Source organism: Thamnophis sirtalis, unplaced genomic scaffold, assembly GCF_051295495.1.
Source record: "Thamnophis sirtalis isolate CommonGarterSnake01/CBP01778 unplaced genomic scaffold, rThaSir2_p1.2 scaffold_9, whole genome shotgun sequence".
In the NCBI taxonomy this organism is placed as follows: domain Eukaryota; kingdom Metazoa; phylum Chordata; class Lepidosauria; order Squamata; family Natricidae; genus Thamnophis; species Thamnophis sirtalis.
In genome coordinates, this window is record NW_028261389.1 from 75,224,037 (window position 1) to 75,239,765 (window position 15,729).

Sequence of the window (15,729 nt, forward strand, 5' to 3'; positions counted from 1 at the left end):
TTTTAGAAAACAAGTTTACATCATATTCTTATGCATGCCAGTGCTGTGTGTGAGGTAATTTAAGGTGGTTCTGACAAGTGTCGTCGGCATCTTCATATCCGGTCACATGGGCATCAAGCCACTCCCATCCGGTCACATGGGCAGCAAGCCACTCCCACAAAGGAGGTCACACCCACAGAGTAGGTTCGAACAATTTTTGAAACCCACCACTGGTGTAATTGTAACAACATCTAACACCATCCATCTTGATAACCTCATTCAATGCATGCTGAGGAGTTCCCCTCCCCCACATAATAGAGATTGATATTCGCATTTTCTCATGGCATGATGCTAATGAAACTAAACTAGTGTAAGATTCGGGATAATGCCAGGGTTCCAAATAGCATCCAAAAGTAAATCAGAGTCCGAGGCAAAAGTTTCCTCAAAGTTCCAAATTATTAAGAGAGCCATGTTTGGCACATCTGGGGAAACCCAAATCTGAAAGCTTCCAGGTTTTCCCCACCCAGTTGAAAGTTCAAGATCTTGCCCCACACACACCCACAAGTCCATCCCATGGTCCAATCTCCCACTGCCATGCATGCAGTTCCACCCATCCAGTTCCGGCCAGGTGTAGAGGTGCAAAGACAAAGGATGACCTTTGTTTTCTAGAAAGAATGTTGTTATGGCTACATAGCATCTAACTCCGTACAATCCCATTTCCCCACAATAGAAAATGCATAGTAGAAAGTGTGGCGGGCCAGAAAGTCCAAAAGAAAAGATGGCTTGCAGGCCTGACAGCTAGTTGAACGCTTGCATTTTAAACTCCAAATAAAACCCATTCTTTTTTTTTTTTAAAGCAACATCTGAATATTCCGCCAACTCATTTTCACACAAGCGAAGTGTTTTCAGTGAGATCATCCAAGCTGTGCTGAACTAACAGCTTTGTCTCGGAGTTCAGGAGGTTGGCGAAAGTGTCTTTCCTGTTTTCCGTCAGGTGTGGCTCTCTGGGATGCACAACAGGCTCCCTTTCCTGCTGCACTCTTGGTCCATCAGACGGTACGGATGGGATTTGACAATTGAGACGGAAGATCAGAGAGTTCCCTTCCAGTAAGAAACGGTGTTTTTGTATCTTGTTGACAGAAAAAAAACAGTTTCACCAGGGAAAACAGATCCGCTCTGTTTCCTTTCTTGCTCTTTCCATTTCGCGTTAATGGACGTAGTGTTGAAAGGATGAGTTTTCCCGTACAGTTTACGCCGATTTGCGGACGTTGCAAAATAATATTCGGGGGAAGGGAAGGTGAAGGAGGAATGTTAGGAAAACCAGCTGCATTGGATTGCAAAATTTAAATTCGTCTGCTGGTCTCAGCCTTAGTTCCAATCATGGAAAGATTAATGAAAAATCAGTAGTGGCATCTCCCAACGATGCTTTTTAAGGAGGCAACTGGACTTTCTTGTTTTTTCTTTTGAAGATGTTTCGCTTCTCATCCAAGAAGCTTCTTCAGCTCTGACAGGATGGTGGGGAATGGAAGGATTTATATTCCTTGCAGACAGCTGGTCCTTTGCATCCTTTTAGAGGGTCCTTGAGGCCACTTGGAGGTTTGTTTGTGTCTTCAGGGTCTGAGTGGTGCAAATGGTTCCTGTAGTCTGCAATTATTTCCCTGTGGAAATCTATTCCTTCTCTCACACCGTTCCGAGGGTCTTCATCCCAAATTGTATAGCTAAAAGTCTCAATCTTCCAGGTCATGGTTGTCCCAAAGGTGCTTTTTCAGGAGGCAAATGGACTTTCTTGTTTTTTTCTTTTGAAGACGTTTCGCTTCTCATCCAAGAAGCTTCTTCAGCTCTGATAGGATAATGAGGAATGGAAGGCTTTATATTCCTTGCAGACAGCTGGTCATTTGCATCCTTTTAGAGGGTCCTTGAAGCACTTGGAGGTTTTATCTGTGTCCTTAAGGTCACCTGAGTGGTGCAAATGGTTCCTGTAGTCTGCAATTATTTCCCTCTGGAAATCCATTCCTACTCCCACACCATTCCAAAGGTCTTCATCCCAAATTGTATAGTTAAATGTAGAGATTCTCAGTCATCCAGGTCATGGTTGCCCCAAAGGTGTTGTTTTTTTCAGGAGGCAACTGGACTTTCTGGTTTTTTTTTTCCTTTTGAAGATGTTTTGTTTCTCAACCAAGAAGCTTCTTCAGCTCTGACTGGATGGTGGGGAACGGAAGGGTTGATATTCCTTGCAGACAGCTGGTCATTTGCATCCTTTTCATCAGAGCCTTCCCCAGACTCCAGGACTGGCCCATGTTCCTTCTCCCAACCTCCTCATTGTCCGAATTTGTTGCCAGATCCACCGGCTGCTGGCGTGCCACAACAGGCCAGTCTTAGCCTACCTGACTTCAAAAGGTTGTTATTATGGGGGATAAAGGATGGACAACGAACTCTGCATGCCACTGTAGGAGTTCCTTTGAGCAGTAGTCTTGAATCTAGGAGAACTCCCAGTTCAGACTGGAGGACTTTGAAGGGGAAAATACATAAAAGATTGATTTGCATAAAATGTAGCTTACAGAAAGGGGATGGAGTGGCCTAGTGGTTAAAATGGTGGATTGTCGACTGGAAGGTTGGCAGTTCGAGACCCAAGGGCCATGTGACGGGTGAGCTCCTTTTCTTGCCTCCGCTTCTGCCCACCTAGCAGTTCGAAAACATGTGAATGCAAGTAGATAGATAGGTACCACTTCGGCGGGAAAGATAACCGTGTTTCAGGTGTCTGGGAGTCATGCTGGTCACATGACCACAGAAATTTCTCCAGGAAGTTTTTTTTTAGACTTATATACCGCTTCATAGGGCTTTCAGCCCTCTCTAAGCGGTTTACAGAGTCAGCATATCGCCCCCACAGTCTGGGTCCTCATTTCACCCACCTCGGAAGGATGGAAGGCTGAGTCAACCTTGAGCCGGTGAGATTAGAACCGCTGAACTGCAGATAACAGTCAGCTGAAGTGGCCTGCAGTACTGCACCCTAACCACTGCACCACCTTGGCTCTTATATCGTGCTGGCTCTTATAGGTGCTGGCTCCCTCAGCTAAGAAATGGAGAGGAGCACTACCTATTAGAGCAGGGCTGTTAAACTCCCGGCTGGCCATGCCCACGGCTGGTTTAGTGAAGGAGAAAAACATCCTGATACGTCACATGATGACATGAGTTTGACCCTGTACTAGAGTCAGAAATGACCGGATGGGGAAAACTTTGACCTCTTTTAGCTTGGAGAAACAAGTGGGATACCAATTCACTTGAACGTACTCTCCTCCACTGTAGGAAAATATGAAATAGTGTGCACATACTGTAAGCAAGAAAGATTAACAGCGCGTACTTACCCATGCTGAAATAAAACCTCAGATTCCCATAACCTGTCATGTCCATGTATGGAGTGCATAGTTTTCTCTCTCCTTCTCTGAGGAACACGGCAGATGAGCCTGATTCCAAGGTCCCACATTCAGTGCCGATGATTGCTCCGGATATCTCCCATCTAAAGACATCGGAGAGGTAAATGTCAGTTCATTTCTGGACTCAGTTCAAACAGACCAGTTTTTTTTTTTACCTTTACAGTCTTAAAAAGCATGAGACGGGATCTGAGGTGGTGTTCAGCCGGTTCTGACCAGTTCTGGCAAACCGGTAGCGGAAATTTTCAGTAGTTTGGAGAACTGGCAAATGCTATCTCTGGCTGGCCCCGCCCCCTATCTATTCGCTGCCTCCCAAGTCCCAGCTGGTTTTGTTGCCCTGAACAAGAGAACAGAGCTGGAAAGCAGCTTAGTGGGGTGAGGAGGGAATGGAGATTTTGCAGTATCCTTCCCCTGGAGCGGGTGGGAATGGAGATTTTGAAGTATCCTTCCCCCAGGAGTGGGGAGGGAATGGGGATTTTGCAGTATCCTTCCCCTGGAGCAGGGAGGGAATGGGGATTTTGTCGTATCCTTCCCCCGGAGCAGGGAGGGAATGGGGATTTTGCTATATCTTTCCCCTGGAGTGGGTGGGAATGGAGATTTTGAAGTATCCTTCCCCCTGGAATGGGGAGGGAATGGGGATTTTGCAGTATCCTTCCCCTGCCACCCCCACCAAGCCACGCCCACCAAACCAAACCACGCCCACAGAACCAGTAGTAAAAAAAATTGAATCCCACCACTGGATGGGATAGTTATGTAGGACCAGTAGCTATCAAATGAATTTGTCCTCTATTCAAGAGAGAGAAACCTGATGTTTGCACCACTACTACAAGAAAGTTAAATTGGTGGGATCGTGTGTTAAGGCAACAGAAGAAATAGAGAATGGTGAGCAGTTACAGAATATTCAAAGCATTAGTATAATACTTAAACACTTATAATACTATAAAGTATTAATACCACTTTAGAAAGCCTTGTTAAGGCCATACTTGGAATATTGCATCCAGTTCTAGTCGTCATATTCTAGAAAAGACGTGGAAAGACTGCAGAAAAGAGCAATAAAGATGATTAAGGGATGATTGAGGCTAAAACTTATGAAGAACAATTGCAGGAATTGAGTAGGTCTTGTACGGCGAAAAGAAGGGCCACATGATAGCAGAGTTCCAATATTTGAGGGCTGACACAAAGAAGAGGGAAAACCTATTTTCCAAAAGGCAAGACAAAAAAAAAAAAAAAACAATGGATGGAAACTAATCAAAGAGAGAAGCCACCTGGATATAAGGAGACATTTTCTGACAGGGAGAGCAATCAACCAGTGGAACAGAAGTTGCTTCAGAAGTTGTGGGAGATTCATCACGCGAAGTTTTCAAGAAGAGACTGGACTGCTATCTGTCAGAACTGGTGAAGGGTCTCCTGCTTGGGTGTGTGTTGGGGGGTTGGACTAGATGACCTACAAGGTCCCTTCCAACTCTGTTAATCTGTTTCTGCTTGAGACATCCAATCATATACTTCCAGACTTCCTTATGGGCTCATTGGCTGCGCTGTTCTTCATCTTATAAAGGCAGGTGATTCGCAGATTGGGCGAAAACAGGCCAAATTAAGTTTTTAAAGACAGAACTTGCAATGTTTCTATTAGTATGCAAGGATTCCATAAAGGGAATGTGTTGAAATGAGCTAACAAAATCAGGATTGCTGCTTTATGGAGATATCTCCCAGGAAACCCATTTAGCCTAATGTTGACTGGCAATTAGAACTGTTTAATGGGAACAGATGTCCCATCACTTATAGCCGTTAGAGATACCATTCTGCAATCTAAAATGGTGAAATTATATGCCATGCTCAATAAGTGGTAAATTTTTTAACTAACCTCAAAAACTTTTGGGCAGATCTGAAAGTTTGCTAGACTTCAGGCGCAAATCCCTTAAGTAATATTTTGTATATCACCCAGCATACCGTAATAAAGCATATTTCTGTCATATATCAAAAAGAACATGTGAATACTGTAAGCTTGACTATTTAGAGTATCTCAGATAGTGAGATGCAGGATTTAAAATAAATTTAACTTGGGGGTTAATTTATTTTAAATCACGTGTCTCGCTCTCTGGATGTCCAAGGTGATTAGGTAGGGTGAAGGCTAAAAGATATGAAGAACAGCTGCAGAAACTGGGTATGTCTAGTTTAATGAAAAGAAGAACTAGGGGAGACATGATAGCAGTCTTCCAATATCTCAGGGGTTGCTCCAAAGAAGAGGGAGTCAAGCTATTCTCCAAAGCACCTGAAGGTAGAAGCAATGGGTGGAAACTAATCAAGAAGAGAAGCCACTTAGAACTGAGGAGAATTTTCCTGACAGTGAGAATAATTAATCAGTGGAGTCAGAAGTTGCCTCCAGAAGTTGTGGATGCTCCATCACTGGAGGCTTTCAAAAGTGCCAAAAGTGTACATGCGCTACAGCACACGTGCACATGACCACACGCGTAAGGCAATGTGTGTGTGACATCCCCCTGCTCCCCGCCTCCCTGCGCCCCCACCACGCTGCACATGTGTGCGCAACCTCCCATGGCCCATTTTGGGACCAAAAATGGGTCGTGTGGGGGTGCCCCCTGCATTTTCTCCACCCCCCCTGTACATACACATGCATCTCCCTCATGCACCCTGCTCCCTGTTCATGCACAGCAGAGATCCAAAAATCAGGTGACCATTGGGAGGCATGCACCCATGCGCGGTGGAGCTGAGCTGGGGTGACAGCTCGCGTGCCCCCAGTTTGCCATCATGGGTTTAGGGTCTCCTGTTTGGATGGGGAGGATGGACTAGGACAGGGGTTGGCAAACCTAAACACTCAAAGAGCCATTTGGACCCGTTTCCCACAGAAAAGAAAACACCGGGAGCCACAAAGGTCCTAACCGGAAGCCCCCCGTTCAATCCCGGAGGTGACCGGAAGTTCAGCTCCCCCACCATAGAATCTCCTCCTAGCGTGGCGTCCTTTTTCCTCTACCTGCCATAACCGAAAGCCCTATCAATTGTGGAGACAACTGGGAAACCCTCCCCTTGCCATAGAGTCTTCTCCTGGCGCACTGTGCTTCTCTTCCCCCCCTCCCACCCGGAAGCTCCTCTCAAAATTGTGGCACCGATTGGTGACGGAGCCGCAGCAGAGGGAGGAAAGAGCCACATGTGGCTCCAGAGCCGCAGTTTGCTGACCCCTGGACTAGTAGATCTCCATCACCGGCATTCATTCTCTTGTCTGGCAGTTAGGTTCAGGAATCGCATGCTGAAAACGGGTGTTTGCAAAGAATCCATCAAGAGCGGATGCGGAATTGCATCTCGGCCGAATGTACCACGTCCTCCTGCGAACTGACACAGCATGTTTGGCTGTGCATTTTTCTTAACCGTCTGGCTGTCACAGCATGAAATGAATTGGAGATTTCACCGAACAATTCCATCATGACTAATGCAGCAGTTCAGAACCCCGGACTACAGGAGGTCAGCGATCAAGTCAAAAAGATAATTCTTCCAAGGCTTGATGGCGTGCGTAATGGAAATATTAATTCAGAAGTTTTGTCCAGGAAATTCTTTGTTTCTCTGGCAGCTCCTGAAACTATGGGTAGAATATTTTTTATGTCTTTGGGACTGAAAGCCGGTAGAAAGGTTGACTATATATATTGGGTATATTGTTCTGACCGAGGCTTCCCAACAGCATGAAGCAAACTTCCTTGTCCCGACAAAAACCTCTTTTATTAATTGAATGTGAATTCTGCTCATTCACATCCAGCAAAGACTTTCAAGGGAGGATTTACAGTCACAGACCTTCTCTGGCTTGGAGAGCTGCCAGGCCGATCTCTGCAGAACTTGGCAAGGAGCCTCAGAGAGTCACGAACCAATGAAGCAAACGAATTGTCTCCTGCAAACTCCACTCCCCTTTCGCTCCTCTTTTATTTCCTCTGCGAGGGGCCATTCATCGTCCACCTGTGGCCTTACTCCCAATTCGACCCCTGTTCTTTAATTGTTCCTTTCGTCTGGCAACTCTGCGCATGCGCACACTGGGAACAGGCTCCAGATGTTCTTCTGCCTCACTGATGTCTGACTCCGAAGGCAGCTGAGAACTGTCAAATGGGCCCTGGCCCCCCCTCTGCCTCCGACACAGAGCCCTCATCAGAGCCTTCCCCAGACTCCAGGACTGGCCCATATTCCTCCCCAACCTTCTTACGGTCTGAATCTGCTGCCAGCTTCGCTGGTGGGCCACAAGACATATAATGCCACATTTTAAAGGCTCATGATTCCGTACAGATTTGGAGTGATGGTAAATTTGTAATAGTTAAGGAGAAAGAAAGCCCGGGGGGGGTGGGGGGTGGAACTGTATATTTGGACCATATAACAAAGCAGCAGTGACATTCTAAAAACTGAGAATCTTGAAGAACAAAGACACTGTAGGCTAAACTGAATGTATAATGCTTGGAACCATTCAGCTCAAGAACGCAACTCCTGGATATAAATTTTGAAACTCTTCTTCAGCTCTATGTGTTTGAAGGAAAGCACCTAAGGGCAGTGATGGCTAACCCTTTTCTCCTCACACGTGCATGCCCACACCCATAATGCAATGTGCCCTGCCCCTTGCACATGCATGCACGACCCCCACCACACTCCCCCTGTGCATGCATGCAACTCCTGCACCTCTTTTTGGGCCTAGCAGGGCTCCCTGAAGCCTCTTGGGACCAAAAACAGGGTCCAGGGGGTGCTGCACCCCATCCCCGTGCATGCACGTGTGATTCTCCCCCCCCCGCGCATGCATTCATGACACCGCACAAATGGACATGTGTTTCCCAAAAATCAGCTGACCGGCGGGAGGCACGCCCATATGAACAGTAGAACTGAGCTGGACGATGGCTCGCGTGATGTTATGGATCTAATTTGTACTACATCTAAAAGTTTAAATGGATGAAAACTCTGGACCATAAGAACTGATTTCTGATCAGACTGCCAAAAAATAATAATCAGATACAGAAAAAATTATTTTTAATTTATACGTTTATTTCTGATCCCCCCTGCCATCCTTCAATCTATAAATTCTGGGGAATGGATTGGTAGCCAGATACAGAGGCTGTGTAAATTTTATCTCGGATGGCTACATTCGCAAAATTGTAAGATTCTTTTTGATGTTCCGGACTTTAATCACTCCAAAAGAGATGGATGGATGATAGATAGATGGATGGATGGATGGATGGATGGATGGATAGATAGATGATAGATAGATAGATAGATAGATGGATGATAGATAAAGATAGATAGATAGATAGATAGATAGAGATAGAGATAGAGATAGAGATAGAGATAGAGATAGAGATAGAGATAGATAGATAGATAGATAGATAAAGATAGATAAATATAGATAGATAGAGATATAGAGATACAGAGATAGATAGATAGATAGATAGATAGATAGATAGATAGATAGAGATAGATGATAGATAGATAGATGATAGATAGATAGATGATAGAGAGAGATGGATGATAGATAAATAGATAGATAGATAGATAGATAGATAGATAGATAGATAGATAGAGACAGACAGACAGACAGACAGACAGACAGACAGACAGACAGAATGAATCTGTAGAAAACAGGCAAAACTTGGACCACACCATTGTGGCCTTTATCTTGTATTTTTTTTAAAAAACCATAACCTCCAAGCACCACTGGCACCTCTGAAGTTTTTATTTACAAAGGGGCAGCGACCCACGGCTCTGGAGCCGCATGTGGCTCTTTCATCCCTCTGCTGCAGCTCCCTGTCGCCGTTTGGCTCTATAATTGAAAGGGCTTTCAGTTAGGACAGGTAGAGGAAAGTGGGGGAACTGCGCTAGGAGGAGACTCTATGGTGAGGGAACCGAACTTCCGGTCAGCAGAGGAAAAAGGATGCCGTGCTAGGAGGAAACTCTATGGTGAGGGAACCGAACTTCCGGTCAGCAGAGGAAAAAGGATGCCGTGCTAGGAGGAGACTCTATGGTGAGGGAACCGGACTTCTGGTCGACTCCAGAATTGAAGGGCGGGGCACTTCCTGTTAGGACCTTTGTGGCTCTTTGAGTATTTAAGGTTGCCAACCCCTGGACCATACTGAGCAATGTTAAATGTACCAAAATGCCATTTGTTTTTTTTTGTTTTTTAATTATTGGATAGGATGAAACATGGTTGGAAAAATTTAAAAAGTGGTAAGGAGTATCAAAGGGTTGGAGAAGGATTTTTCTGAATAAATGATGCTGTTCTCTTTCTCCTGTCTTGTTTGATCTCATTATACAAGAGCAGAGGCGGCATATTAAGTGAGACAAGAACATTCAACGCCTTAATATGAAAACAGAACAGAATGTAATGCATTGCTGGCACATGACATGTCCATTCTTCTTCAAAATCCTTGCAGAGACGTAACTCAATTGCGGTTTGCCTCAAATACATTTTAGGCAATAGCAGGGCTATCGATTAATTTTGACATTCTGCTATGTTCATCAACATCAATAAAGACTCACAAGGAACGGTTAAACTTTATATCAATCCAATTGGATTTTAGATAGTTGGAATAGAATAGAGCTGGAAGGAAATTTTAGGTAATTTGGAGAACCGGTAAATGCCACTTCTGACTGGCCCCGCCCCCATCTATTCTCCGCCTCCCAAGTCCCAGCTGATTGGGAGGAAATGGGGATTTTGCAGTATCCTTCCCCTGTCATGCCCCCCCCAAGCCACTTCCACCAAACCATGCCCACAGAACCGGTAATAACATTTTTTGAATCCCACTACTGTTGCCCCCCCCCAAATCAAAGACTTAATTTCTTCATTAAAAGATATAAAATATCTAGTGACATCTGCACATCTGTTGCAAATGTAATTATAGTCATTCATCTGACAAAATAAACTCTAATATACAGAAGCATTTGCAACAATACATTTTTATGACATTAAAAAGAAAGATTTGGTTATCTATTTGCCAATAGAATAGAATAGAATAGAATGAGAATAGAACAGAACAGAATAGAATAAGGAATGGAATGAGAATAGAATAGAATAAGGAATGGAATGAGAATAGAATAGAATAGAATAAGGAATTGAATGATAATAGAATAGAATAAGGAATGGAATGACAATAGAATAGAATGGAATAGGGAATGAAATGAGAATAGAATAGAATTGAATAGAATAAGGAATGAAATGAGAATAGAATAGAATAGGGAATGAAATGAGAATAGAATAGAATAGGGAATAAAATGAGAATAGAATAGAATTGAATAGAAAAAGGAATGAAATGAGAATAGAATAGAGTAGAATAGGGAATGAAATGAGAATAGAATAGAATAGAACAGAATAGAATAAGGAATGGAATGAGAATAGAATAGAATAGGGAATGAAATGAGGATATAATAGAATAGGGAATGAAATGAGAATAGAATAGAATGGAATAGAATAGAATAAGGAATGGAATAGCAATAGCAATAGCAGTTAGACTTATATACCGCTTCATAGGGCTTCCAGCCCTCTCTAAGCGGTTTACAGAGTCAGCATATTGCCCCCAACAACAATCCGGGTCCTCATTTTACCCACCTTGGAAGGATGGAAGGCTGAGTCAACCCTGAGCCAGTGAGATTTGAACAGCCGAACTGCTGAACTGCAGTCAGCTGAAGTAGCCTGCAGTGCTGCATTTAACCACTGCGCCACCTCGGCTCTTAAATGAGAATAGAATAGAAAAGAATAAGGAATGAAAAGAGAATAGAATAGAATAAGGAATGGAATGAGACTAGAATAGAATAGAATTCTTTATTGGCCGTGATTGGACACACGAGGGATTTGTCTTTGGTGCAGATGCCACCTGGGTTAACAGATATGACATGTTAAAGAGGTCCTCCCCACACAGCACAAGTTATTAACTTTTGCTATATTCTCAAGCATTAATAAAAACAACTTGGAAGTTTTAAAGTGAGATAGAGAATAAAAGTTGCAATAACCAAGGAATGGAGACCTCTCTTAGGAGGGAATGATATACAAAAGAATGCAATTTGTCCCCAAACTGGGGGAGGAAAAAAATGGCAACAGGAGTCGAAGAGAACTAAATAAATGAGAGTAAGATATCCAAGGGGACAGGCGAGAGATGATACACACAGTATGTCTTCTACCCAGTAAAGACATAAGCAGACCCTTTGCAGGCCAAAGATAGATCAGATAATGAGAAGTGACAGGGAATAAGATAAGGTCAGAGCCTGGAGAGGCAAACAAATAGGTCCAGAGACAGATTCGGAAATTAGAGTTACTGGGTGATTCATTCTCCCATGCAGGACATGCCAACGGGGAGGAAACCAGAAATCTTCTGTAGCGAAGGAAGAAAGGGACAGAAAAAAGAAAACTAAGGCTGAACCAAACTTTGTCTGGCTGAAACCTGCAAGATCGAAATTTGAAGACAATTAGCCTATGTTGGGTTTTTTTCTTGTGCAATTGGTATGATAGATGACCACATCCAGTTCTTAGCCACAGGATCCCTGCCACATAGTGATAAATATGAGGCCGGGGAATATCAGAGAGAGAGAGAGAGAGGAAAAAAAAACAAGGATAGGAAGAAACTCCGAATAGCTACCCATTCTCTGAACATCGTCCATCCTGGGCAGGGATCCTGTGGGGGAAAAGAGCATGCGATCATAGAATTAAAGGATTCAATGAAACGGCTGCGAACAGTTGTTGGGAGTTGCAAATGTTGAATGAACAGGATCGGGGAATTACTTTATACTAACCAAGGAAGGCTGCCTGGAATGTTCTAAATATTTGAGATGGAATCTTCCATCAGCATTAGTCAGCATAGATAATGATGAGGGGTGATTAGAATTGTATGGTATGGTATGGTATGGTATGGTATGGTATGGTATGGTATGGTAGGGTAGGGTAGGGTAGGGTAGGGTAGGATAGGATAGGATAGGAAAGACTAGAATAGAATAGAAGAGAATAGGAAAGAATAGGAAAGAATAGAATGGAATGGATAGAGTAGAGTAGAGTAGAGTAGAATAGAATGAGGAAGAAGAATAGAGTAGGGTAGAGTAGAGTAGAGTAGAGTAGCATACGGTAGGGTAGGGTACGGTACAGTACGGTAGAACAGAACAGAATAGAATGAGGAAGAAGAGTAGAGTAGAGTAGAGTAGATTAGCATAGAGTAGTAGAGTAGCATAGGGTAGAGTAGGCTAGGGTACGGAAGGGTAGAACAGAACAGAAGAGAACAGAAGAGAATGAGTAAGAAGAATAGAGTAGAGTAGAGTAGAGTAGAGTAGCATAGGGTAGGGTACGGTACAGTACAGTAGAACAGAACAGAACAGAATAGAATGAGGAAGAAGAATAGAGTAGAGTAGAGTAGAGTAGAGTAGCATAAAGTAGTAGAGTAGCATAGGGTAGGGTAGAGTAGGATAGGGAACGGAAGGGTAGAACAGAACAGAACAGAACAGAAGAGAATGAGGAAGAAGAATAGAGTAGAGTGGAATAGAGTAGAGTAGAGTAGAGTAGAGTAGAGTAGAGTAGAGTAGCATAGGGTAGGGTACGGTACGGTACAGTACGGTAGAACAGAACAGAATAGAATGAGGAAGAAGAATAGAGTAGAGTAGAGTAGCATAGAGTAGTAGAGTAGCATAGGGTAGGGTAGAGTAGGATAGGGTACGGAAGGGTAGAACAGAACAGAAGAGAACAGAAGAGAATGAGGAAGAAGAGTAGAGTGGAGTGGAGTGGGGAGGGGTGGGGAGGGGAGGGGAGAGGAGAAGAGAGGAGAGAATTCTTTATTGGTCAAGTATGATTGGATACACAAGGAATTTGTCTCCGCTGCAGAAGCTCTCCTATGGAGAATATTAAATTGCCTACAGAGGCTGATAGTTGCTGAAGTGAAGCCTTATTGTCTGTAATGATGGTTATAGTTCAAATTTTAGAAGATGCCACGGCAGAGACTGTTTGAAAGAAAACCAGTGACTGAATTAAAAGATGCTCAGGAATGCTTTTCTAGAGACTTACTCTTGTAGCTTAGCTTGAGCCTTTCATTGAAAAGTATAAAAGCATCCGTGTAACTATTAAAAAATTAAATCCCAAACCAGGAATTCAAAATAGGCTAAAACAAAGTCACAGGGATTTCTTACTGCCAACCTCATCTGAAGCCAGAGGACAGGTGACATCAACAGCCATGATGTAAGTATGTACTTCCACTGTCCTACTTATATCAGTTATTTGCTTCATTGAAAAACATGAATCATGTCTCGGCTCTCCAGAGGAAAGTGAATGCACTATAAAAACCACTTACCCAGCACGCTGGCATTGAAATGAGATTTCTGCCCTGGAACTAATCTCTCTCTCCTCGGTTGAACTAATGGTTCGTGATATGTATTAGATATTTGGAGTGCCAATACCATCAATATTAATATAGTGTAAATAATGGTTGTGATAAGCATTCATATATTAATTTCAGTGATTTGGGCATTAGACCACAATAGAGACCCTATATATAAATTCCAGAGTGATAGATAGATAGATAGATAGATAGATAGATAGATAGATAGATAGATAGATAGATAGATAGATAGATAGATGAATAGAATAGAGTGATAGATAGATATAGATAGAGTACAGTAGAGTAGAATTAATAGATAGACAGACAGACAGACCAACAGAATAGAACCGACATAATAGAATAGAATAGAAAGATATAGAGATAGAATATAATATAATAGAATAGACAGATAAATAGATAGATAGACAGAGAGACAGATAGACATAGATAAATAGATAGATGGACGGACAGATGGACGGACGGACGGACGGACAGAGAGACAGACACAGACATAATAGAATAGAATAGGATAGATAGATAGATAGAGATAGATAGAGATAGGTAGATAGATAGATGATAGATAGATAGATAGATAGATAGATAGATAGATAGATAGATAGATAGATAGATAGATAGATAAGAGTAGAGTAGAGTAGAGTAGAATAGAATAGAATAGACAGATAAATAGACAGGCAGACAGGCAGACAAACAGACAGACATAATAGAATAGAATAGAATAGAATGATAGACAGACAGACAGACAGACAGACAGACATAGAGTAGAATAGAGTAGAATAGAATAGATGGATAAATAGACAGACAGACAGACATAGATAAATAGATGGATGGAAGAATGGACGGACAGACAGACTAGAATAGAATAGAATGATAGATAGAATGATAGAATGATAGAATGATAGATAGATAGATAGATAGATAGATAGATAGATAGATAGATATAGATAGAGTAGGGTAGGGTAGAATAGAATAGAATAGAATAGAATGATAGATATAGAATAAAATAGAATAGAATAGACAGATAAATAGATTGACTGACAGACAGACAGACAGACAGTAGATAGATAGATGTATGGATAGATGGATAGATGGATGGATGGATGGATAGATGATAGACAGACAGACAGACAGACAACAGACAGAGATGGATATTATAGAATGAATAGAATAGAATAGACCTGTGATGGTAAACCTATGACACCTGTGCCAGAGATGGCACAAATAACCCTCTCTGTGGGCACATGTGCCATTGCCAGCTGCTCTTCTGCTTTCCAGCACACGCATGTGCACCAGCCAGCCGGTCTTCACCCACTGGAGCGCCAGAAGCCCAAAGACCAGCTGGCTGGGGCGCATGTGCACGCCAGCCACCTGGTCTTCAGGTTTCCAGCATGCCAGCTGGGCTTCATGCACACTTTAGCGCTGGAAATCCGAAGACCAGCTGGGCAGCGTGCGTGTGTGCTCCAGCCACCCGGTCTTCTGGCTATGGTGCTCTGGGGCCAGCTGGCTGGTGCGCATGCGTTCTGGTTTGGGCACTCGGTTCAGAAAAGGTTCCCCATCACAGACAGACAGACATAATTTGATATGGGATGTTCTACAGGTGTTTTATATCCATGTTCTACCAAGATGCCAACAATAATTTTTGTCACTGAAAAGTGGGTAGTTTCTAAAACGTATCCTTTGGAAACTCCTGGCCCTTCCCGACTAGTTTGTCCTCAAAATGTGGAGAACTCCACAATTTTTATTAACGTGTCGCGCGTTGCTACAAACCAGCAAAACGTTTTGGCTTGAAGATACCACCAACCAACTCAACGTCCCAAGAATGAACTCTCACCCTTTTGGCTGGGTCTCAAATTCTTCGGCCCATTGCTCCTGAGCATCTTCAGTGGACAGGTCCACGTCGCGTGTCGTGGCAAAATTTAACTCGCTGCCTTCGGTTCCGTGGAAGTAAATCGCATTTCCATCTGACTGACAGCTATGCTGCAGAAGGACACATG

At 43.2% G+C, this 15,729-nt stretch overlaps 1 protein-coding gene across 1 annotated transcript in view; it reads right to left on the reverse strand.

The window, feature by feature from the left end:
• Positions 1 to 15,729, reverse strand: part of RELN (reelin) — a 389,713-nt gene that overhangs the window by 173,607 nt on the left and 200,377 nt on the right. The window contains exons 11-12 of the mRNA XM_087722293.1: positions 15,567 to 15,712; positions 3,342 to 3,493 (exon numbers count right to left, since the gene is read on the reverse strand). Of these exons, the coding sequence (XP_087578419.1) occupies positions 3,342 to 3,493; positions 15,567 to 15,712 (298 nt within the window). The remainder of the gene's footprint in view (positions 1 to 3,341; positions 3,494 to 15,566; positions 15,713 to 15,729) is intronic.